This window comes from Hippopotamus amphibius, chromosome 2, assembly GCF_030028045.1.
Source record: "Hippopotamus amphibius kiboko isolate mHipAmp2 chromosome 2, mHipAmp2.hap2, whole genome shotgun sequence".
In the NCBI taxonomy this organism is placed as follows: Eukaryota; Metazoa; Chordata; class Mammalia; order Artiodactyla; family Hippopotamidae; genus Hippopotamus; species Hippopotamus amphibius.
This window is the reverse complement of record NC_080187.1, coordinates 146,322-168,253: the sequence shown is the minus strand read 5'-3', so window position 1 is coordinate 168,253 and position 21,932 is coordinate 146,322. Positions and strand designations below refer to the sequence as shown.

General features: G+C 56.2%; 1 protein-coding gene across 2 annotated transcripts in view; it reads left to right on the top strand.

Moving 5' to 3' along the window:
• The window catches only part of CACNA1B (calcium voltage-gated channel subunit alpha1 B), a 201,545-nt gene that overhangs the window by 79,830 nt on the left and 99,783 nt on the right, over positions 1 to 21,932 (top strand). For both annotated transcript variants that reach the window (XM_057721006.1, XM_057721007.1), the window contains exons 12-17: positions 633 to 745; positions 5,365 to 5,477; positions 7,553 to 7,684; positions 7,866 to 7,938; positions 18,274 to 18,391; positions 20,706 to 20,773. In XM_057721006.1, the coding sequence (XP_057576989.1) occupies positions 633 to 745; positions 5,365 to 5,477; positions 7,553 to 7,684; positions 7,866 to 7,938; positions 18,274 to 18,391; positions 20,706 to 20,773 (617 nt within the window). The remainder of the gene's footprint in view (positions 1 to 632; positions 746 to 5,364; positions 5,478 to 7,552; positions 7,685 to 7,865; positions 7,939 to 18,273; positions 18,392 to 20,705; positions 20,774 to 21,932) is intronic.

Here is a 21,932-nt window from a genome sequence, read left to right as displayed (position 1 = left end):
TGCCTGCGGGCCCAGCCTGTGGGGAGGCACCCCACCCACAGGGTCTCTGTGTGACTCCCCAAAGCCCCCAGCAAGCATGGGTGCCTCCTGGGAGACACGTACTGCGGGGGCCTGGGGCTGTCGGGTGGTAGGGACGCGCCTGTGAGCAGAATTAAGACCAGACATGGTGCTGAGTCCAGGGGGGTCCTCGCAGAGGGACGGGGATCCGGCCGGGTGGCGGAGGGGCTCCAGCGGCCGTCAGTGCGTGGAGCGGGGAACGAGGCTGAAGGCAGAAGGGTGGGTCCAAGGCCATCCAGCTTCTCCGTGGGGGTTGGGTGCCCTCTGCCTGACCGCCTAGGTCCTCCTCTGGGGGATTTGGGCCCTTGACCCAGAACTCACTCCCGAGCCCAGTCCTGGGAGGCTGCCTCCGTGTCCCAAGGCACTCACCTCTCAAGCCGGAAGGAGCACCTCTCCACGTCACTCCCTCTCTGTTCACTGTTCTGTCCTGGGCTGAGGCTGGAGCTCAGGGGCCGCGGACCAGGCCTGGGAGCTGCACCCTGCAGCGGCCCAGAGGTCTGGGGTCCTCCGGTCTGGGCGGGAGCCAGGCGGGGGGAGGCCGCGCGCTAACCCCCCTCTTCTCCGGCTTCTCCTAGACTTTGCAGAGTTTGTTTTCCTGGGTCTCTTCCTCACAGAGATGTCCCTGAAGATGTACGGCCTGGGGCCCAGGAGCTACTTCCGGTCCTCCTTCAACTGCTTTGATTTTGGGGTGAGTGAGCTGCCTCACAGGGACACCAGCTGGGGGTCCGGAGGGTCCGCTGTGCCCCGGCCTGAGGATGCACGCGGCCCCTCCCAGGACACCAGTGTGAGCTGGGGCCTGTGGAGCAGAACCTGGGGCCTGGGGGACTGTGATGCCCTGCGGGTCGGGGAGGCTACCAGCAGACAGGGGAGGCCCGTCCTGGTCGGGCCCTGACTGGTGGGGGTGCCGGCCGTGAGGCAGCCTCTTTCCTCCTTGACCCTGTCTGTAGAGTCTCAAGACCAGCTCAAGGCTCTGTGGCCTCTGACCGCCGGCCTGGTGTTTGATCTTCTGAATGGGCTGCTATCCCGTGGGGGCTCAAGGGGTCTGTGGTCCTGACCCCCCCAATCCTGTGGGGCCTGGCCCTGGGCACGTGCACCGGCGCTTCCCGGGGAGGCCGGAGGGGAGCAGTGGGCCTGGGTCCCTTCACCAGCCCCTGCAGGTGTTTCTGAGGCTCACCGTGGACAGGCACAGGGCCGGGGCAGCGCAGGGGCTGCTTCCCTGGGCCCCGCGGCTCATGCAGGAGCCTCCCTGCGCTGAGCCCAGAAGCTGAGTTCTGGCCTGGGGGGCTCTGGGTGAGAAGTGGCTGTGCTGCAGCCCGAGGAGGCCTCGCACCTCCGAGAGGTCTCCGTAGCCAGGGAGGGAGGCTGGACTTACTTAGGTTGAAGGAAAGCTTCGACTTGAGGTGCAGTTTAACGTTACCGTTTCCTCTCCGTGCTGCCGTGCAGCTGACAGACACCGTCTGGGACTTTGTCAGCTCTTGGTGACGACCCGCGTCATGCATGAATAACTGGAGACATTGTGTGACAGGCCCAGGGCCGCCCAGCTAGTGTGCGGCGGAGTGGGCGCTGGAGCCGGGTGGGGGGGGTCTTACGCCCGCCGCGCTGCCTGAGCTCTGGGCGGGGGAAGGCGGTGGCTGCCCAGCTGCTCTCTGGGACAGGTGGGCCCTGCAGGTTCCATAGATGGCTGGGGGGAAGCCGACGCTTCTGCTCCTTTGCCTTCTTGGTTACAGAGAGCGCTGTGGTGCACACAGGCAGAGGGGGCCCAGAGAGGGGAGGAGACGTGAGAGTGACAGTCGCCTGGGGCCAGCTCGGTCCCAGGACAGGGAATACCTTGTACATAAGCTAACAGATTATTCCAGAGCTTAGCAGCTTCAAATGGGTATCTATTATCTCACAGTGTCCAAAGGTCAGGAATCCAGGCGTGGCCTGACGGGGTGCCTGTGGCCCAGGGCCTCTCACGAGTTTGCAGCCCAGCTGAGGCCTGGGATGTGGCCCTCCCGAGGCTGGATCAGGACTGGAGGGCTGTGTTCAGACTCATCTCAGGCTGTTGACAGGACTCATGCGTGGTTGGTGACCGGCCTCGCTTCCGAGTCCCGTGGTTGCTCCACAGGACACTTCTGTGTCCTCACTGTGTGGCAGCTCGTGGCGCGAGCTCCCGACAGAGGCTGCAGAGGCCTGTCTCAGGAGAGCAGCCGTCCCGGAGGCCGCCTGCCACAGTCCACTGCGGTCCAGGTTCTCCCCAGTGGAAGACACACTGACCTCCACTCCCAGGGCCCCAGACTCATCTCCCAGTGCCCCAGTCACAGCATCAGCTCAGCGCCCAGAATCTCATGGTCCAAGCTGGACCCAGGTCTGGGTGAGGCTCCTACAGTGTCTCTCAATCTTAGAGTCGTGAAACGAGAGAGACAGGCTCTCCACCCCCACACCCAGCATACAGTGGTGGGACAGGAAGGGGTAGCTGCTCTCGACCTTCCCGTTCAAAATGGGGCAGTGGGTTGCACGGCAGGGCTGGCTGGGTGTTGGGAAAGCTGTGAAAATTCGGGGGCCTGGGAGCCCTCTGGGCTTTTGGTTTTACCATGAGTCCCTTTTCCTTTTTTCTGAAAGGTAGTAAACGTTTTCAGCTGAGGTTTTCTTGGCCTGCTTCCTACTTAGTAGAATTTTGGGAATCCGAAGGCCTCGTTTGTGTTTTGCGTTTCAGCTCAAGCTGGTGTTGTTTTTGTGCATGTAAGTCTCTCAAGAGCGTTGTGAGTCTTCCTGGAGTTTGCTCCATTGGACAGAAGCCGTGCCCACAGCTCTCTTAAAGGTGCGCCCTTCTCAGCCTGAGCTGCTGTTGAGTTGACGAAGGTCTGCACCCTTCCACGTCCTGGAGGGCTTGTTGCTTCCTGGGGCCCGTCTGCGAGGCTCACTCTGCACCCCCTTGAAGGGCCGGGAGGCAGCTGAGTACACTCTGAGGCCCTGCCTTTGATCTTTTGGGATCTTCCACACCCGTCCCAGTCGTGCCCTTGGCTTCATTTTTAGACCGCGCCATTTCCTGACATTGGCCTCGTTTGCTCTCTGGAGAGGCTGAGCATTTCCGAAACTAGCGAGCTGTGGCCTCTCTTCACTGAACAGCGCCTCCCTCAGTCCCCGCTCTGCTCGCCTTCGGCCACGAGCAGCAAGAGACTCCAGGCTGCAGCGCCGCGCCCGCCGGAGCCCCGCACAGGAGGCGCGTCTCCTCTGCTCCCTGCGGCTGCAGCCCCCGTGTGGCTCTCCGCCTGCCCCTGTTCTTCGTTTCCTGTGACTCTCCTCAGGCTCCCAGGGACCTGACACGCGGGACCTTCAGAGCCCGCAGTCCTCAGAGGAGTGTGTTCAGGGTGCGTCAGGCCTTCGCCGACGTGCTACTCGGAGCCGCTCCCTGAATCCAAAGCCACCCCCGCACCTGGGGCTTGTGGTTCAGCAGCACCGCTCTGCTGCTTCCCACGTCGGCACTGGCTTTTCTTTCTGGGTAACGCGTTACTCCAGGGCTTCGTGGCTCAAAGCAGCAAGTGTCTGTCTTCTCGTTCCAGTGGGTAGGCGGTCAGGCTGTGCCTCGCTGGGTCCCTCAGGAGGTTCAGCCCTTGCAGGCGCCACTGGGCTGGAGGACTCCCTTCCAAGCTTGTGCTTGTGGCTGTTGACAGACCTCAGAAAGTCATCCTCCAGCCTCACTCTGGTGGCTGCTGGCAGCCTTGGGTCCTGGTCATGTGGGCCGCTGCACAGGCTGCCCCAGTGTCCTCACAACACAGCAGCCATGGCCCGAGAGAGGGCTGCAAGCGCCAAGGCCAAAGCCTCGGTCTTCTTGTAACTGTTCTCAGGGGTGCCGTCCCATCACGCTTGTTGTGTCCTGTGTGCTAGAAGTGGGTCACTAAGTCCGGCCCACCCTCCAGGGGACAGGGGTGCACAAGGGGGTGAACCCCGAGCAGTGGGGGTCGCTGGGGGTCGTCTGAGAGGCCACCTATACCATGAACCAATGCAAGCACATTTTGAGGATTCATGGAGAACAGGAGACACGTTGGAAGAGTGACAGTGAGAAGGAGGTAGATTTAGAAAACGTCCGTCTTCAGCCCTGGGCGCAGTCTTGGTGCGTGTGATGCTGAGGGAAATTGGTGCTGATGGTTGGGGGCCCAAGGACAGACACGACAGGCTCGTCCCATCTGCTGCCCTGCTAGGGTCGTGGTGGGTGGGGCAGCTGTGGGCAGGTCTGAAGTCCTGTGAGGGATGTGCTCGTGTCCGACAGGGCAACGTGCAGCGGAAGGCTGTGCATCTGGGGCAGCGCGGGGCGGTGCGGCCAGCGGACCGGACACGCAGGGTCACGTTGGCCTGCAGGGGCCGCAGCCTTGGCGCAGTCACTGTCTGTCAGGCTTGCTGGGGATGCTGCTGTCCAGCAGATCGTGTTTACAGTTGGTATGAAGTGAGTGGAAGCGACTGAAACCTTGGCTTACGAGTGAGCCAAGTGCAGCACGAGGGCGTTTAAGAGACTGATGTCTGGCGGTGGAGCCCTCCGCACCAGCTGCAGAAGCCGGGTTAGAAGGAGTGGGAATTAGCCACACGCATGAGGAGCGCGTGGGCTCCTGCTGACTGCAGCCCTGGGTCTGCCCGGTGAGGTGCGGTGGCCAGGGAGGGAATTCCGCTTGGGCGTTGGGTGAGAGGTCCGCCGTGCTGCAGCTCCGCTGCTCTGGCCTCTCCGAGTCCCTCACGCCAGACACACGGATGCCGAAGAGTGGCTGGAAAGAGGGGCAGACCTCTTGCCCACAAGCCCTGGTCCAGCAACGTGGACGGCGCCCAGGATGACCGTTGGTGAGACAGGAGGACAGGCTTGCCCCTGTCTGTCTTTGGTGGCATGCTGGCTCCTCGTATTCGGGAGAAGACAAGACGCAGTTAGGAACTGAAACATCTCAGAGGTGGCAGGACCAGTGAGGGCATGTTACAAGGAAGCAGAGCCTGCTGGTCTGTGTGAGAGCGCCTGACAGTCACAGCTGTCTGAGGCGGTGTGCCGGCCCCAGAGGGGTCACTGGGCTGTGACAGAGCACAGGGGAGGCATCAGACAAGGAGACTTTTAAGGCCTGCCAGGAAAGCTGCAGGCCAGACTTGCTCCGCGATCTGTGTCCTCCTGTGTGTCTGGGGTGGGGGGCGGATGGGCACCATGGCAGCTCCTGGAGGCTGAAGGAGCTCAGTGTGAGGCCCGTGCCTCACGTGGCCTTCTGTGGCTTGAGCTGCGGACAGGGGAGGCAGGGCGGGTGCTTACGGAGAGATGTGGCCCCGCACGTGCCCCAGGCTGACCCGTCTCCGTCGCAGGTCATCGTGGGGAGCATCTTCGAAGTGGTCTGGGCGGCCATCAAGCCAGGAACCTCCTTTGGGATCAGTGTGCTGCGGGCCCTGCGGCTGCTGAGAATCTTCAAAGTCACGAAGTAGGTGGTCTGTGGGCTCGGGGGGCGGGGTTCCCTCCTCCGTGGGCTCCGGGGCAGGGGTGCAGGTCGCGTGGGAGCCGAGCCCAAGCCCACCAGGTGCTGCTCCTGGGGAGGCGCGGCTCGCATCTGCACGCAGCTGCCGGGAATCTCCTCCTGTGGGTTATAACTGGTTAGACACACAGGACAGTCACAGGGCAGCCGTGCAAGGGCCGCAGCCAGTGTGACTTTGCCCTGGGGGCCCGCCTGCCTGCAGGGCTGTTTCCAGCCTCAGCACCGCCTCAGCACCTCTGGTTCTCTCCTTAGCGTGTTCCCCACAATTTCACAATGTCTCTTCTCTTGAAATCGGCAAGCCCATCTTTCAACCTCAAAGGAGGACTCTGCTCCATACTTAACGGAGAAAACCGAGGTGGCAGGTGGATGTTTTCCCATCGTCTCACCCCTAAGTCTGCTCGCTTACCCTGCAGCCCTGCCCCCACCCTGGCCCTGACAGAGCTCTGACCTTCTGACCTGACCTCCCAGGCCTGCCTTTTCCACCAGGGGTGGAGCCTGTCCTGCCTGCCCTGGTGACAGGATGGGGCCCTGGCCGAGTGTCTGCCTTCATCCCGCCTGGCTCTTCACAGCCCTGGGAGCAGGTTGCTCCTTCTTCCTGTGAGGAGCCTGAGGCCCAGGCCAGGACGTGACGTGGGCTGAGCCTCCACCCTCTGTGCGGAGCAGTGGGCAGGGGCCGCCCTTGTCCACAGCTGCCTCGGCCACAGCCACGGCGACGCTGCAGCGGGATGCAAGCTGCCCCGAGGCTCTGAGGCTCTGCGAGCAGCTGGAGCACGTGGCCCACACGTGCACCGGCCCCGACCTCCGCGCAGCGTCCCCAGCGGCCAGGGTCGCGAGGGCTGCGGGATGGTGCAGGCGGAGCCTGTGCAGGCGGCCTAGGCTCCTGGCCACCCCTGCCGTGACCGACACAGCCTCAGCGTCCTCTGACCTCCCCAGCTTCCTGGTCTTTTCCGAAGTGTGTTTTAAATCCAAACCTGAGGCCATTCGAGCTCAGGATGGTGTAACTGTGGAGGAGCTTGGCCCACAAAGGCTGCTGGGTGCCCTGTGCCGCCTGCCCTCCGCCCTCCGCCACTTCCACGGGAGAAGGGGCTCCAGGATGTGATGGCAGGCGCTGCCCTGCCCTTGGTCATGGGCCCGGCGTGTTAGCTCCACTTTCTCCCAGAAGGCAGGCGGCCCCTGTCCTGATGTGGGCTGACCTAGACCCCTCCTGTCCCTGGAGCAGGTTTTCCGGAGTCTCCTAGCCCATCTCCCGTTAGCTCTCCTGCACCTGGTCGGAGAGCCCGAGGAGGACGGTGGGCCTCTGTGAAGTGGCGTTAGGGACAAGGGCCCGGGCAGGCGCCCCGGACCAGGGCGGGGACAGCAAGTGCAAAGGCACAGGGGCACGTGCACGTCTCCCTGGGGCTCTGGGCTCTCCTGGGGGTCAGGAGAGGACCGGAGGGGACCCGTCACCCAGCGAGCTGGCAGCAGCTAGACTGTTGGCAGACTTCAGGGGACCTGTGAGCCAGGGGAGTCCAGCTGAACAAGAGGCACACGTCTCGGACCCGCAGGAGCGTCTGGGGGGTGGGCCGGAGGGGAGTCGAGGCTGTGTGTCCCTGGCCCTCAGGCCTGCACCCCGTGCCCGGCCCGCTCGGCTGAGGCTCTTTGGGTGAGGACCTGCTCACTGAGGGTGGCGGTGTTGATGGGCGCTCCCGGGCAGCCCTTGTCCTGCGCGGCCGGGGACGCACAGCCGTGGCCCTCGCGTCCCACACGCCAGCCTGAGGGGCTGAGGGGTGCAGGCGGGTGTGGCCGCGGGGAAGGGGGACTGGGGAGCCGGTGTGCGAGGCGCGCGTGAGCCCCGTGCGGGACACGTGGTCTCTGTCGTCCCCGCGGGCCAGGACGGGTGGGGGCGCCATCCAGACGGGGGGTCTGGACCCCGGAGGAAGTGCGCTCCGGACGCCGCGTGCAGGGCCCTCGAGTCAGGTGCCGGAAGCCGCAGGCGTGTGCGGCCCGTGTCCACGCGTCCTGGCTCACACCCGGCGGCCCCCCAGGTACTGGAGCTCCCTGCGGAACCTGGTGGTGTCCCTGCTCAACTCCATGAAGTCCATCATCAGCCTGCTCTTCCTCCTCTTCCTCTTCATCGTGGTCTTCGCGCTGCTGGGCATGCAGCTCTTCGGGGGACAGTAAGTGAGGCTGACCCCCCGGAGACGGGGCTTAAAGGGGCAGTGCTGCCCCGGCTCCTCCTCCGCTCCCCTCCCTGAAGGTCCCAGGAGGGGGCTGCGGACCCCGGGTGCCGCCTGTCCAGGTGCGGGTCCTCCTGGTCCCCACGGGGCTGTCTGTGTCCGATACCGTTGTTGTTCTCAGGTTCAACTTTCAGGACGAGACTCCGACGACCAACTTTGACACCTTCCCCGCCGCCATCCTCACCGTCTTCCAGGTAAGGCTGGGGCTCTCGGCTCGTGCCGGGCGTGCGGGAGCTGCCGGGCGTGCGGGTGGCAGCCTTCCATCCACGTCAGCCCCTGCTCAGTGCCCGTGGGGGCACAGGCACGGCAGGTCTCTGACCTGCGGCCCTGCGACTGGGACCTGGGTCAGGAGGGAGCTGCCCGAGGAGCAGGTGGACGCCCTGGGAGGCCCTGGCTTCAGGTCGCCGCTTACCTCTCTGCCCCTGAGACCTGGAACCAATCAGAGCTGTCCTTGTCCCTTGAGAATAAAGCAGAAAGCACTCCCCAAGCTTCTCCCCCCGGTGGCTCGGCCCCGGCGGCCCCTCCGTTCTCCTTCGTGTCTGGAAACACGTCCCCGGCAGCCTCTGGGGACCGCTCGCCCGCTCGCAGAGCTGTGGCTCCCGTGACCGGCCTCACCAGAGTGGAAGAGCTCTCTGTCCCACCAAGCGTCCTTGGCCATGTCTGAGAACAGGCGGCACTGGCGGGCACGGGGGCGGTGTGCCCGTGATGGCGCTGAGGGACGTCCGCAGGCTGCAGGCACTCTGGCCGGGGCCCTGCCTGGCCCTGCCTGGCCCTGGCCTCCGGGGCTGCTGACGCTGCCCCGGCCAGAGCTGGAGCCACGGTGAGCGGACGGAGAGGGGCCTCTGGGGTCCCTCACTCACAGGACGGCGTCTTTCCAGCCGACCACTCACACCACACTAGACGCCTGCTGACGGAGGGCCTCGGTCTGGTGGTCGCACCTGCAAGCCCTCCTCCCAGCCTGGGTGGAGCCCGACAGCCCCTCCTCCCCAGGGACGGTGGGCAGAGCAGCTCCTCTCCCAGAGGCCTGTCCGCTCCCGGCCTGGCAGGACTCCGGAGCCCGGGCTGTTGTTGTCCTGCTTCCTGACTGACCCCACCTTCGAGTCCTGTGGCTCTGCCCTCCTCTGAGCTCTAAGGGCGGGGATGCCGCCCGCACAGCACCTTTCTCACCTTCTCCGTCCAAAGCATCACCCATGGCTCGGCTGACTCAGAGCTGGGGAGGCGTCCAGCCCTTTAAGGAGGCTGAGAGCGTGATTGAGGCTGGAGGGGGCCAAGAAGATCACCAGGGCCGACTGTTGGCCTGGCCAGGCCCGTAACGCCCACAGGTTGACACTGGACTGCGGGCCTGAGACCCAGGATGGAGCCCTTGTTTCTGAATGGGGTTGGAGAGGGCACAAGGAGGCATGGGATCCAGGGGAGGACAGCTTGACTGTGCTCCCTGTGAAGCTGCCCCACGGAAGAGCGCGGGCCACGCCCACAGGCAGAGGGTGAGCTGCTCCTGAGCAACGGAGGCAGCAGGCGTGGAAGCTGCCTTTAACCCTCAGAGGCTTAGAGGAAGAACTCAGCACCAAATTAGGAAGGAAAGGCACCTCAGGACCAAGACTATCTCCTTAGTACCAAAAATAACTAAGTAGCAGTCCTGAAAGTACAAGTTACAGCTATTTAAATAAAAAACAGAGGGTGAACCGTACCCTGAGGTGAACCTCACAAGAACGGGGGAGCCGGCAGGTGTGGGGACCCGAGCAGCTGCGGCTCAGAGGTGCAGAGAGAGGTGCTGGCAGTGTTGCAGGAAGAGCCGCGGCCCCGGACTCAGCCCGACAAAGAGGAAACCTTAGCATCTGTTCTGGAAAGACAGGTTTCCTGCGAAAGAATGCCTGTCTGAGGGCAGGCCTCTTGTGGCAATGATGCCAGAAGGTCTGGGACGAGTAACTTTAAAATACGGGAGGACAGTCCCTGTTGGCCTGGAATTTCCACTCGGAGAGCCACGATCCAGGGTGGAAGAAAGACACATGCGGACACAGATACCGAGAGTCGCACCGGCCTGCTGAAAGCACCGCACACGCGGAGACGGATACGTTTAGGAAAGCGGCTCAGTGGGGGGAAAGGTACGTTAACCCAGGGAGAAGCAGAGAACCCGGGCTAGTTCAGAACTTGAGCAATTTCTGAATAGTAATTGAATAATTGAAAACTCTACCTGCGTTGGCCACCATGCTGACAGTTCTACGAGTGAATTCTGCTGAATATTTAAGGAAGGTTACTCCAGTTTTCTACAGGTGACTCTGGGGAAGATAAAAAGGAAACACCCACCCTTTTATGAGGCTGGAATAACCTTGATATGAGAACCCTAGGCGAGGACCATAGAAGAGAAGGGAAACATGGACTGCTGTGACACACGGAGAGGACACCGGAGGGAAGTAAGAACTAGCCCAGCCTGGATGTGCTTAAAGATCGTCTTTATGATCGACTTGAATTTGCCCTAGAAATGCAAGATGATTTAACATTAGAAAACCTGTTAATGTAATTCATCATCTTAACAGGTTAAAGAAGGAAAAAAAACATGTATGATCAGAAAAAAACACGTGAACTCTAGCAAAAGCACAACCAAGCCCCAGAGAGAGGTAGACGAGACAAGATTGGCAAGTTATTTTGATTGTTGAAGCTGGGTGATGAGTCCATAGGGATACATTACACTCTCCACTTGGTGTTTGAAAATGTCCGTAATAATTTTTTTTTCTAAAAGAAAATCCCGTGATAAAACCCAGCACTCCTTCCGAGTAAAAACCCTTAACAGATTATGCTAGTATTGTGGTCTTACTGCAGTAGAATAAGAAAAAAATGAGATACAATTTCTCAGGATTGCCAAGGAAGAAAGAAAAATGTCATTATTCAAAGATGAAATATTTATATACACAGAACCTCGTGTTGTCACTGCAGATGGTGTGGGACAGTTTGGTTATCCATAGAGAAAAACAGTAAGTTGGATTTCTACCTCGTAGCAGATTTGAAAATCACTTCTGGTGAATTAAGATGTAAATGTGAAAGGCAAATCTGAAATTTTAGAACATACAGGAGAATAAGGTTACTGACTGAAGGCAGGGAAGGCCTTCTTAAGGAAGATATAAAAAAGCACAGATCATAAAGGAAACCTTTGACAAATCTGACTTTTGAAATACAGTTTTCTCTGCATCAAAAGACACCATAAAAAGGTCAGATAAGTCATAGGCTGGGAGCAGATGTTTCTGCATCATTAGCCAGTAACCATCAACTAGAATAAATAACCAATAACCAGCGTAAATCAGAAACTTCCACAAGTCAGAAAGGAAAGACAATACAGCAGGAAAAGGCAAAGTATGTAAGCAAGGAACTCGGGACAGGAGACTGGGCTGTTGAGTAGACCTGTAAAAACTATCGTCTGTTTACTCATAGTCAGGAAATGCGAATTCAACCCACCTGTCAGTTAGGCTGAAATTAAGAAATCTAACAGTCTCAGGTTTTAGAGAAGATGTGGGTTGGTGGGTTGGTAGAGCCACTTCGGAAAAGTGATGTCACCGTATCTAACCCACTGGAAGTCACCCAACAGCACTTCCTGTTGTGGGTCCGCGCTATGGAAGGTCCCTGGCCACGTGCACAGAGACCTGCGAGACCCTCGGGGTGGCCTCAGGCACCGCAGCAAGACGCTGGGGGCCTCTTGGCTGCTCATCCGCAGGAGAGTGGGTAAGGAGAGCGTTTTCTGTCTGCACAGCAGGACCTGGAATTAACTGTATTAACGTGAATCACAAGCAATGTTAAGCTTGAAAAAAAAAAAGCAAGATTCGGAGTAACGCAAAGCAAATGATACTATTTATTTAATTTTTTAAGTTGAAGTATAGCTGATTTACAATGTTGTGTTAATTTCTGCTGTACAACAAAGTGATTCAGTTATACATATATATGCGTTCTTTTTTCCATTCTTTTCCATTATGGTTTAGCATATGATACTATTTAAATGAGGATGAAAAAATCTTGTTTCAAAACATATTGCATAACAATATTGTTTATATTATATGCAAGTAAAAGTATAAAACCTTGCATGGGAATGATTAACACCAAATTCAGGTGAGGTGGGCTTGGCAAGAGGAGGAATGAGACTGGGGATTTCTATTCAAGGAACTTCAACTACATTTTAAAGCTTTATTTCTTAAGCTGAGTAGTGGGTACACAGAGCTTTCAATATTTTTCATTGTACCTTTCTGAATGTTTGAAATAGTAGATACTTTAAAGTTAAATGGATACAAAAAGATAAACTAAGTAAACATTAACGGAAAGAAAGCTGGTGTAATGTTAACATCAGCCAAAATAGAAGTTAAGGTGAAAAAAAGCTTTAGTAAAAATAAGGAAATGCATTACATAACAATAAAGGGAAGATGCACCTAACAACTAGGCCCAAAAAACACACCAAGCAAAAACTGACAGAATTACAAGGAGAAATCAAAAGTCCACCCTCTTTTAAGAGATCTGTAATGTATTTCTGTCCAACTGAAGGGTGAAGCTGATAGGCGATTAGCAAGGACGTAATAGGACGCGTGGGACAACAGTCTTGAGTCAGCTGATGCACAGGACTTGCACCCACGGTAGCGAGTAAAATAGTCACTGTTTGGGGCACAGAGAACATTTGCAGAAACTAGGTCACTCAGGAAATTCCTACAAGTATTAAAGAATTGCTCTCCTACAGAGCACATTCTTGATATTACTTAAATAAATAGAAGCCACTAGTAAACAGTCACTTAAAATCTTCCCCATATTTGAAAGCTGAGGGTTTTTTGAGTTGAAGAAGACACCATAGTGGGCACTACAGAATACTTAGAACTGAACAGTAATTAGCAACACTTAGAGGATGTCTGAAGCAATACTTAGAGGAAAATTTAGAATCTTAAAAGCAGTTATCAAAATAAGAGAATGACTAAAAATAAATAAATACTTATCTTAAAAATCTAGAAAAAAGAATAGTAGAATAAACCAAAGAGAAACTGAAAGCAGGAAAAATGATGCTAAGAGCAGACATTAGTGGAACAGAAAACTAAAATACCAAGATAACAAAATCATAAAAAGCTCGTTCTCAGCAAGACTAATAAAGTAGATAACTTCATAGCAAGACTGATCAAGGAAAAAAAATCACAAATAAAAAGTATAGCCCGGGGGGACTCAAGGGAGGGTGGGGGGGGAGTCAAGGGAGGGAGAGAATACGGGGATATGTGTATAAAAACAGATGATTGAACTTGGTGTACCCCCCCAAAAATAAAAAAATAAAAAAGTAAAAAGTATCGCCCAATACAACAAACTAGTGAATATAATGGAAAAAAAGCAGACTCACAGATAAAGAGAATGAAAGAGTGGTTACCAGTGGGGAGCGGGGAGTGGGGAGGGGCAGCGTAGGGGTTAGCGGCACAAACAGTCGTGTATAAAGTAAGCTGCACGGAGGTGTTGGACGAGACAGGGAATGTAGCGATATTTTATAATAACTAGATGGCATATAACCTTTAAAAATTGTGAATCACTGTATTGTTCACCTGTAGCTTCTATGATATTGCACCTCAACTATACTTCAGTAAAAAGTTTTTTTAATAAATTTATTTATTTTTGGCTATGTTGGGTCTCTGTTGCTGTGCAAGCTTTCTCTAGTTGCGGTGAGCAGGGGCTACTCTTCATTGTGGCACACAGGCTCCTCATTGTGGTGGCTTCTCTTGTTGCAGAGCACAGGCCCTATGCATGTGGGCTTCAGTAGTTGCGGCACACAGGCTCAATAGTTGTGGCTCACGGGCTTAGTTGCTCCGTAGCATGTGGGATCTTCCTGGGGCAGGGATCAAACCCGTGTCCCCTGCATTGGCAGGCAGATTCTTAACCAATGCGCCACCTAGGAAGTTCTTGGGCTATACTTTAAAAAAAAATTTTTTTCAGGACTTCCTAGGTGGCGCAGTGGTTAAGAATCCACCTGCCAGTGCAGGGAACACGGGTTCGATTCCTGCTCCACGAAGATCCCACAGGCCGCAGAGCAACTAAGCCCGTGCACCACAACTTACTGAGCCTGCAGTCTAGAGCTGGCGAGCCACAACTCTTGAGCCTGTGTGCCACAACTACTGAAGCCCATGCACCTAGAGCCTGTGCTCTGCAACAAGAGAAGCCACCTCAATGAGGAGCCCGTGTGCCACAATGAAGAGTAGCCCCTGCTTGCTGCAACTAGAGAAAGCCCATGTGCAGCAATGAAGACCCAAGGTAGCCAATCAATCAATTTTTTAAAAACTTAAAAAAAAATTAATAAAGTATAGCCCAAAAGGGAGGCATAGCTACAGAAAAGGGAGACATTTTAAAAATCTAAAAGTATATTATGGCAACTTTATGCCAATAGATCTGAAAAGTTATATGAAATGTGCACTTCTATAGGAAAACATCAATTACTTAAATTAGTTCAAGAAGAAAAAAACGTGGATAGTTTTATAACCATTAAAGAAATGGAATCCATAGCCAAAGCTCTCTTCCTGCCTTCCTGCCTCCTGCCTTCCTGCCTCCTGCCCAGGGCCTGGGGAGTTATAAGGTGAGTTTTGCCAAGCCTTTAAGGAATAGATGATAACATACTCAGACACTTACAGAGAAAGGATGAAATCATTTCATGGGGCTAGTACAACCTTGACCCCACAGCCAGGCAAAGAGAATATAAGAAAAGCAAAATGCAGACAGAATGTGAACTCTGTCAACCAAAAAAACTGCAGGAGGCTTCAGATAAGTGTTTTGGGGTCTTAAGAATTGCAATTCAAGAGACAGAGATTTGGGTAAAATAAAAATAGTGTTCAGGGGAAGAGAGAGAGTCTGGAGCTTATAAGACAGAAGCCATGAGGCTGTGCTCTGACACAGGAAGGGGGGTGTGTGTCCTTCAGGGATGGCTGTGCAGGTGTTCTAGGGTAGGTGTCTGCTAAGTGTCTTGAGTTTCTGACAGATGTCCCGGAGGCCTGCGTTAGGACAGTAAGCGGTTAAAAGATCAGATTCCGTCTGGTCCTCCTGGCTGCATTTCAGAGCTTCCACAGCTCTGTGAGGCAGGGGCTTTGTTTTGTCCACCGACGATTGGATCATAAGTGCCTGAAGATTGCCTGACTCACAGCAGGTACTTTAAGTGTTTGCTCAGTGAAGGTGGATGCGAACAGTCTGAAACAGAATATCCAAATTCAGATCCAACTGTGTATAAAATAGAATCGCATAGCTGAACTGTGTTTATCTCAGTGACACAATAATCTGCCAATGTAATTTCCTGATCTCTACAGTTTAATTTTTTTTAAATTTTTATTTATTTATTTGTATTTTATTTTATTTTATTTTGGCTGCATTGGGTCTTCCTTGCTGTGCGTGGGCTTTCTCTAGTTGTGGTGAGCGGGGGCTACTCTTTGTTTCGGTGTGTGGGCTTCTCATTGTGGTGGCTTCTCTTGTTGCAGAGCACGGGCTCTTGGCGCGCAGGCTTCAGTAGTTGTGGAACATGGGCTCAATAGTTGTGGCTCACGGGCTTAGTTGTTCCACGGCATGTGGAATCTTCCCAGACCAGGGCTCGAACCTGCATTGGCAGGTGGATTCTTAACTACTGTGCCATGAGGGAAGCCCCTCTACAGTTTAAAAGAGAAAAATAAGCATATCAATAGATGCAGAAAGATAAAACATTGATATGATGATGAAAAGCATGCTATACGAAAAACTTAAAATACTAAGGACTCAAGAAAAAAAAAAAACCACCAAAAAAACCAAACCCACAGCCAGGTGGGTGATAGCTAATATGGATGGATTTCTTTTTTGAAGGGATGGAAATGTTCTAAAGTTGACTGTGGTAATGATTGCACATATTTGTAAATATACTAAAAACCATTGAATTGTACACTTCAAATGACTGAATTGTATGGTATGTTAATTATATCTCAATAAAGCTGTTATTTTACAAAGACCATAGCAAACATCGCAGATAAAAGATTGTTGATGGTTAATTTTATGTCAACTTGAGTGGACCGTGGGTTCCCAGAGTAAACATTATTTCTGGGTGTGTCTGTGAAGGTGTTTCCGGGTGAGATGAGCATTTGAATTGGTGGACTGAGAAAGCAGATGTTGGAGCCTCATCTAGTCCACTGAAGGCCTGAGTAGAACAAAAGGGCTGAGTAAGGGAGAGTCCACTCTCACTGTTCAACCATCTTTGAGCTGGGACATCCATCTTCTCTTGTTTTTGGACTCAGAGTTGGGCTGAAACTTACACCATCGTCTCTCCTTGTCAGCTGTCCACAAGATATACCCAGACATCTCCTATTGGTTCTGTTTCTGGAGAACCCAGACTAATACAGATTGAAAGCATAACCAAGGATGTCTAGTATTCAGGCAGTTGAAGTCAATGTAATAAGAAAAAGAAAGGTAGAAGGACTGGAAAGGAATAGACAAAATAGTTATTATTTGCAAATGATGTGATTATTTACATAGAAAACTCAAAATCAATGAGAAATAATGAGAATTCACTGTTGCTGAACACAAGATCAACATACGAAAAATGAAGCTTTTCCATATAACAGCATCATTCAATTAGAATATTCGATTAAAAGGAAAGATTTCACTTACAGGAGTAACGAAAGCTGTGTTACTCAGAAGTGAATCCACAAAAAGTATGTAAGACTTTTACAGGTGAAATTATAAATTGTTATTAAAAGACCGAAAGAACTGGATACATGTGTTTATAAGTGGGATGCCTTACCATGGTAAAGCAATCAGTTCTCCCGAGTTTAGTCTGTGATCCAGATCCCAACAGAACTGCTCTTGGAATTCAGCATATTGATTTTGTGGGGCAGTAAATGTCCAAGAATAGCCCAGACATTTCAAGAAGGACTGATTTGCCCCACTGTATATCAAGACTTACTATAAAGCTACAGTAATGAAGACTGTGAGGTATGAAGACAGAGTATCAAAGAACAGACGAGAAAGCCCGGAAACATGCCCAGGCTTACGTAGGAAGTCGGTCATATGAAAAAGATGGCATTTTAAATCAATGGGAGGGGGATGGGATGGTCAAAAAATGAGCCTTCCGTGTGGGAGAAAAGTGTACACAGAATAGTAACCACAAGTTCCAGTTGGATTAGAGACCTAAAAACCAAACTTTAAAATGATTCGAAGAAAATATAGGAAAATTCTTTATAACCTTGGGATGGAGAAGGATTTCTTAAGGGGCAAAAAGCAGAAACCATAAAGGAAAAGACTGATACGTTTGACTTCACTGAACTTTTTTATAATACAAAAGGTTAGTTAAAACTAAAGAGGAGACCAGCAGAAGATTTTTCCAGTAAACATGGCAGATAGAGGACTAGCACATACAAGAATACATCAGGAAGTCGGTAAGAAGAGATGAGTCGTCAGCGAAATACAAGCCAAAAGGTTGAAAAGGCCGCAGAGAGGAGATCTGAGCCACCACCGGATACAAGAGATGTCCCACCTGACTGGCTCTCCCGTTCACCCCGCCGGCCGGGAGCTGTCGGAGGGTGTGACGTGCTCAGTTTGGGATGAGGGTGTGAGGAAGATGCAGCCTGTGTTGCTGGTGGGACTGTCGTCTGGGAAAGCACCTTGGAAATGCCCCGTGAAGTCAGGGGTGCGCAGAGCATGCCTTCCAGCAGGACCAGCCCCAGACAGGCTTTGCGTGCGCAGTGGGACGCAGTGGGACACCCTGGCGAAAACCTCGGACGTGCCTGTCGGGGAAGGGGGGGCACGCGGAGGGAGTCCGCGCAGTGCTCTCCGAGGACAGCGGGCTCGTGTGTCCGCACAGGCGAGCGTCAGACGGTGAACGAGCGGAGTGACGACGTAGCCTGACACCCTCCTGTGCGTGTTTAAGACACACGGTGCGTTTTGTTTATAGGTCCACAAGGATGGGGATGCCCCCAGATTCATGATTGGGGTTGCCTGTCGAGAGGGATCGTGGGCCGTCATGCAAATGTGACAGTGTTAGCAGTTTCCATGGTGGGTGGCGGACACATGAACGTCTGTTGTCTCATCCCCTCGTACGTTCCCAAAACTACAAATGAAAAAGAGACACGTTTCCTGATGGGGCGAAGACTGCATTTAGCTGCCCTCAGGGCCTGGATGCACTGGGCCAGGGGAGGGAGGAACGAGGAGGGTCAGAGGCCCTGCTGCTGTTGTCCGGCCTTGAGCAGCTCGCACCCCCCGCTGAGCCTCAGTCTCCTCGCTGGTGCGGCAGCGACCAGGCGGCTCTGGGACGTGGGAGGCTCTGCCGCGGTCCCCGCGCCTCTGTTCACCTTTCCCTCCTGCCGGGAGCTCCCTTTCCATCCTTGCCAGAAACCCAGAGCAGAGTCATCTTGTAAGGCCTGACCCAGCCCAGCAGCCGTGTCCTTCTGGAAGCTTCTCTGGAGGCCCCTGGGCCGCCTGGACGGTCATCCAGGAGCCTGTGTGTGCACACGTGTGCCCCACCCTGAGAGCGCGCGTGGGCGTGCTGGGCGTGGGGACGTGCCCCAGGTGCCCTGCCTCCCTCCCCCCCGCAGATCCTGACCGGGGAGGACTGGAACGCGGTGATGTATCACGGGATCGAGTCGCAAGGTGGGGTCAGCAAAGGCATGTTCTCGTCTGTTTACTTCATTGTCCTGACGCTGTTCGGAAACTGTATCCTTCTGCGGTCCGGGCTGGGCCGTGCTTCCCGGACCCGCTTGCCTCTCCTTCCCCTGAAGGACGCAGTGGGTATCGGGCACAAACGTGAGGGCTGCTGTCCCGCTGGAGGGTGGCCGGGGCGCTCCTTCCCCCGGCAGGAGCGACTGAGCTTCGGTGCCGCCTGACCTCGGTCCGGAGGCCGAGGAAGCATGAGCAGCACGTGGGGTGTCCCGAGGCGGGCAGGTGGGCGGCGGGCGGGCAGGGCTCTGGGGGAGGGCAGGGGCTTTGAGCCTGAGGGCAGCCAGTTACTTTGCTTTCCCTTTAACTTAATTCAGTAATTAAGTTTGGGCCCTGGGCTTTTAAAAAAGCTTCCCCCGATGGAAGTGTTGTGCCTGCAGAGAAGCACAAAGGAAGGCCGTGTGGAGGGTGCTCCTCCGGCTGGTGTTTCAGGGTCCGGGGTGGGGGCTTTGCAGGGTCAGGGCAAGCCCAGCCCCGGAGACTCCGCCGCAGGCCTCCCCCACCCCATCCCTTGCTCCCCAATTAGAGTGTGTCCCTGGCTGGGCCCCAAGAGCCATGGCTTTCGTCCTGCTCTCTGGGCGTGGTGAGGCCTCTGAGTGTGCCCACAGCTGTGGTCGGTGCCAGGAGGCAGCAGCAGACCTCGGTGTCCGGTCCCATGGGCCCTGCTGGGGCCCTGAGCAGGCTTGTCTCCGAAGCGGTGCCCTGGGATGTGGGTCACCCCTGGGTCCCGGGGCACCTCCTTGTCAGACAGGGGCCTGACCCACCAGGGTCACCCAGAGCTGACAGCTGCTCAAGCCTGGCACTGGCCCAGAGCCCCTGGGATAACACGGGGCACAGGGCTGCCCCTGGGTGCCTGCCCCCAAGACCGGCAGCGTCTGACACAGCTCGGCTGTCGTGACTGAGGGGAAGGGGCTGCTGGCATCAGGTGGGTGGAGGACAGCCCGTGGCAAAGGACCGCCTGCCCAGTGTCGGCGTGCAGGGCACCGAGGGCTGGGGGGGGCGGGGGGGGGGACAGCATGGGCAGGACGGTGCTGCCTGGCGCTGAGGTGGGGAGAGGGGACTTCAGCGACAGGGAAACTGAAGTGACTCAGGTCAGCGGCAGCACGAGGCCCTGACCCCGCAGAGATTCAGACGGGCAGGGCAGAGCGGAGGCAGGGCCGCTGGGCCCCCGACTCTGGGACCCTGGGAGGTATCTACCCTCCGTGGCCTTTGTTATTTTGGTTTTTGGTTTTTTGTTTTTGGCTGTGTTGGGTCTTCGCTGCTGCACGCGGGCTTTCTCTAGTTGTGGCGAGCGGGGGCTACTCTGTGTTGCGGTGCACAGGCTTCTCACGTGGTGGTTTCTCTTGTGGAGCACGGGCTCTAGGCGTGTGGGCTTCAGTAGTTGCAGCACATGGGCTCAACAGTTGTGGCTCACGGGCTCTAAAGCGCAGGCTCAGTAATTGTGGCGCACAGGCTTAGTTGCTCCGCTGCATGTGGGATCTTCCCAGCCCAGGGATCGAACCCATGTCCCCTGCATTAGCTTCATAGATTCTTAACCACTGCGCCACCAGGGAAGTTCCCTCTGTGACCTTTGTTTCCTCATTTCTGAGCAGGGGTCTTAGGAGCACCGTGTCAGGGCTCCTGGGGGGCACCGTGGGAGGGGCTTTGGATGCGGGGGCCTCTTGCCCGCACTCCCGCGGCGTCTGCCGTCAGCACGTTGCTTCTGCTGCTCTGAGGAGAGCCAGCTCGGGGTGGGGCGGGTGGCATCCCCGTCCTTGGCTTTGGAGAAGGAAGGGGGAGAAAAGCCAGGCGGGTGTCTGTGCGCCTAGTGGGAAGTTGGTCCGCCGGTGGTCTCGGCTCGTGGGACCCAGAGGTCTGGGGCCCGTGTGCAACCTGTGAAGCAGAGGGTGCTTATTGGGAGAGGTGGAGACAGAGTGGGCAGTCCGTGTGCCCTCCTGGGAAGCAAAGCAGGTTAATCCAACACAGGGTGAGCTTCCGGCCTGGAGCTTCAGCCTTGGAGAGCTGGGGGTGGCGGGGGAAGAGGTGGTGCGGGCTTTCAGGGAGGTTGGGTGATGTGAGATTGTGTGAAGGAGGCTGGGTGGAGGCCAGGGCGCCCCAGGGCCCAGCAGCTGGGCTGGGCTGTGTCTGGGGATGACAGGGGCTGACAGGGCTGGAGAGCCAGGGGCAGGGGGATATAGATACCAAGGAAGGAGGCCGAGGCTGGCCGGGACCTGGGGAGAGGGGCCCCTGTGTTGCGTGGAGGAAGCTGTGATCCGACCCTGGGAGAGGCTGTGGGGCCAAAGGCTTCCCTTCCTTAGCTGGAGGCAACCAGACACGCTGCTGAACGTCTTCCTGGCCATTGCCGTGGACAACCTCGCCAACGCGCAGGAGCTGACCAAGGTATGTAGGTGGGGACCACCTGCAGCCCAGGTGTGTAGGGGTCCGTGCGGGCCCCTCTGGGTGAGGCTGCAGCGCGTGAGGAGGGCCAGGTCCTGGGTGCAGGGCCACGTGGCCGCTGTCCCGGGCCGTCTCCTCTGGGCCTGGACAGCAGGGTGAGGGTGCAGGGCATGGTGCTGACGAGGCAGGGAGAGAGACCACGGCAGGAGGGCAGGTGACCGTGAGGGCCGCCCCCGGGAAGCCAAGACGTGGGAAGAATGACCCGAGAGGCAGGAGGTGTGGGAGCGGGAGGTGGCGTGACAGCATGCGGCCTCGAGAGGGGCCTGGGGGTGGGGGCGCAGCCGGCCCTGGTCTCAGGCGTGAGGGGCGCGTAGACGTTTGAAGCGGGGGATGTGTCCTCTCAGGAGTCAGAGGGCCCAGGAGGTGGGCTTTAGGGCACATCCCGTCTGGGGACTCTTAGGGGCAGTGAGGGGACCCCTGCGGTCACCCCCGGGTGGTGAGGTGGCCTCTGTGGTCGGCCTCTGGCATGGATGGTTGAGCTCAGGCTGTGGGGTGCTGTCCTCAGAGTCTGGCCAGGCTGGTGCTGGAGGAGCAGCTGGTGCCTGTTCTCGGCAAGCCGGTGCCCCAGCAGGACGGCGTTCTCCCCAGGCTGTGCCCAGTGGGAGTTAATAGTCACCTCTCATCCTGGAGCCTGGCGGGGGAGGTGACTACACGTCTGCCCTGTGGTTTCCCTCCAGATGACACAGCCCCACGCCTGGTGTCTGTCCCCTTCTCTGCCCTGGACAGTGCAGGCCGCCCACTGTCTCAGCCTCAGGCTGGCGCTTTGATGCGCTGGGCTCCTGGTGCGGAGGGCGCTGCTGCCGGTCGGGAGGTCCGGGAAGGCGCGGGCCTTGCAGGCACCCGCGTGCTTGCTCTCTGCGCCGGGCCTGTGCCTGCGCGCGCCTGTGTGTGTACGTCCGTGCACGCGCGCCTGCCGTCCCTGGCAGCCTCCCACTTGTGTTGCACCCACTCCAGTCCGGCCCACCCCACGCCTCTTCACACTGTCCTCGTTCTGGGGCTGGACTCGGGCCCTCCCTGAGGAAGGCAGGTTCAGGGCGTCTCTGCAGGCAGCGGTGGCGCGGCTGTGCACAGGGCTGCCCACCCGGCTCCCCGGGAGGTGTCT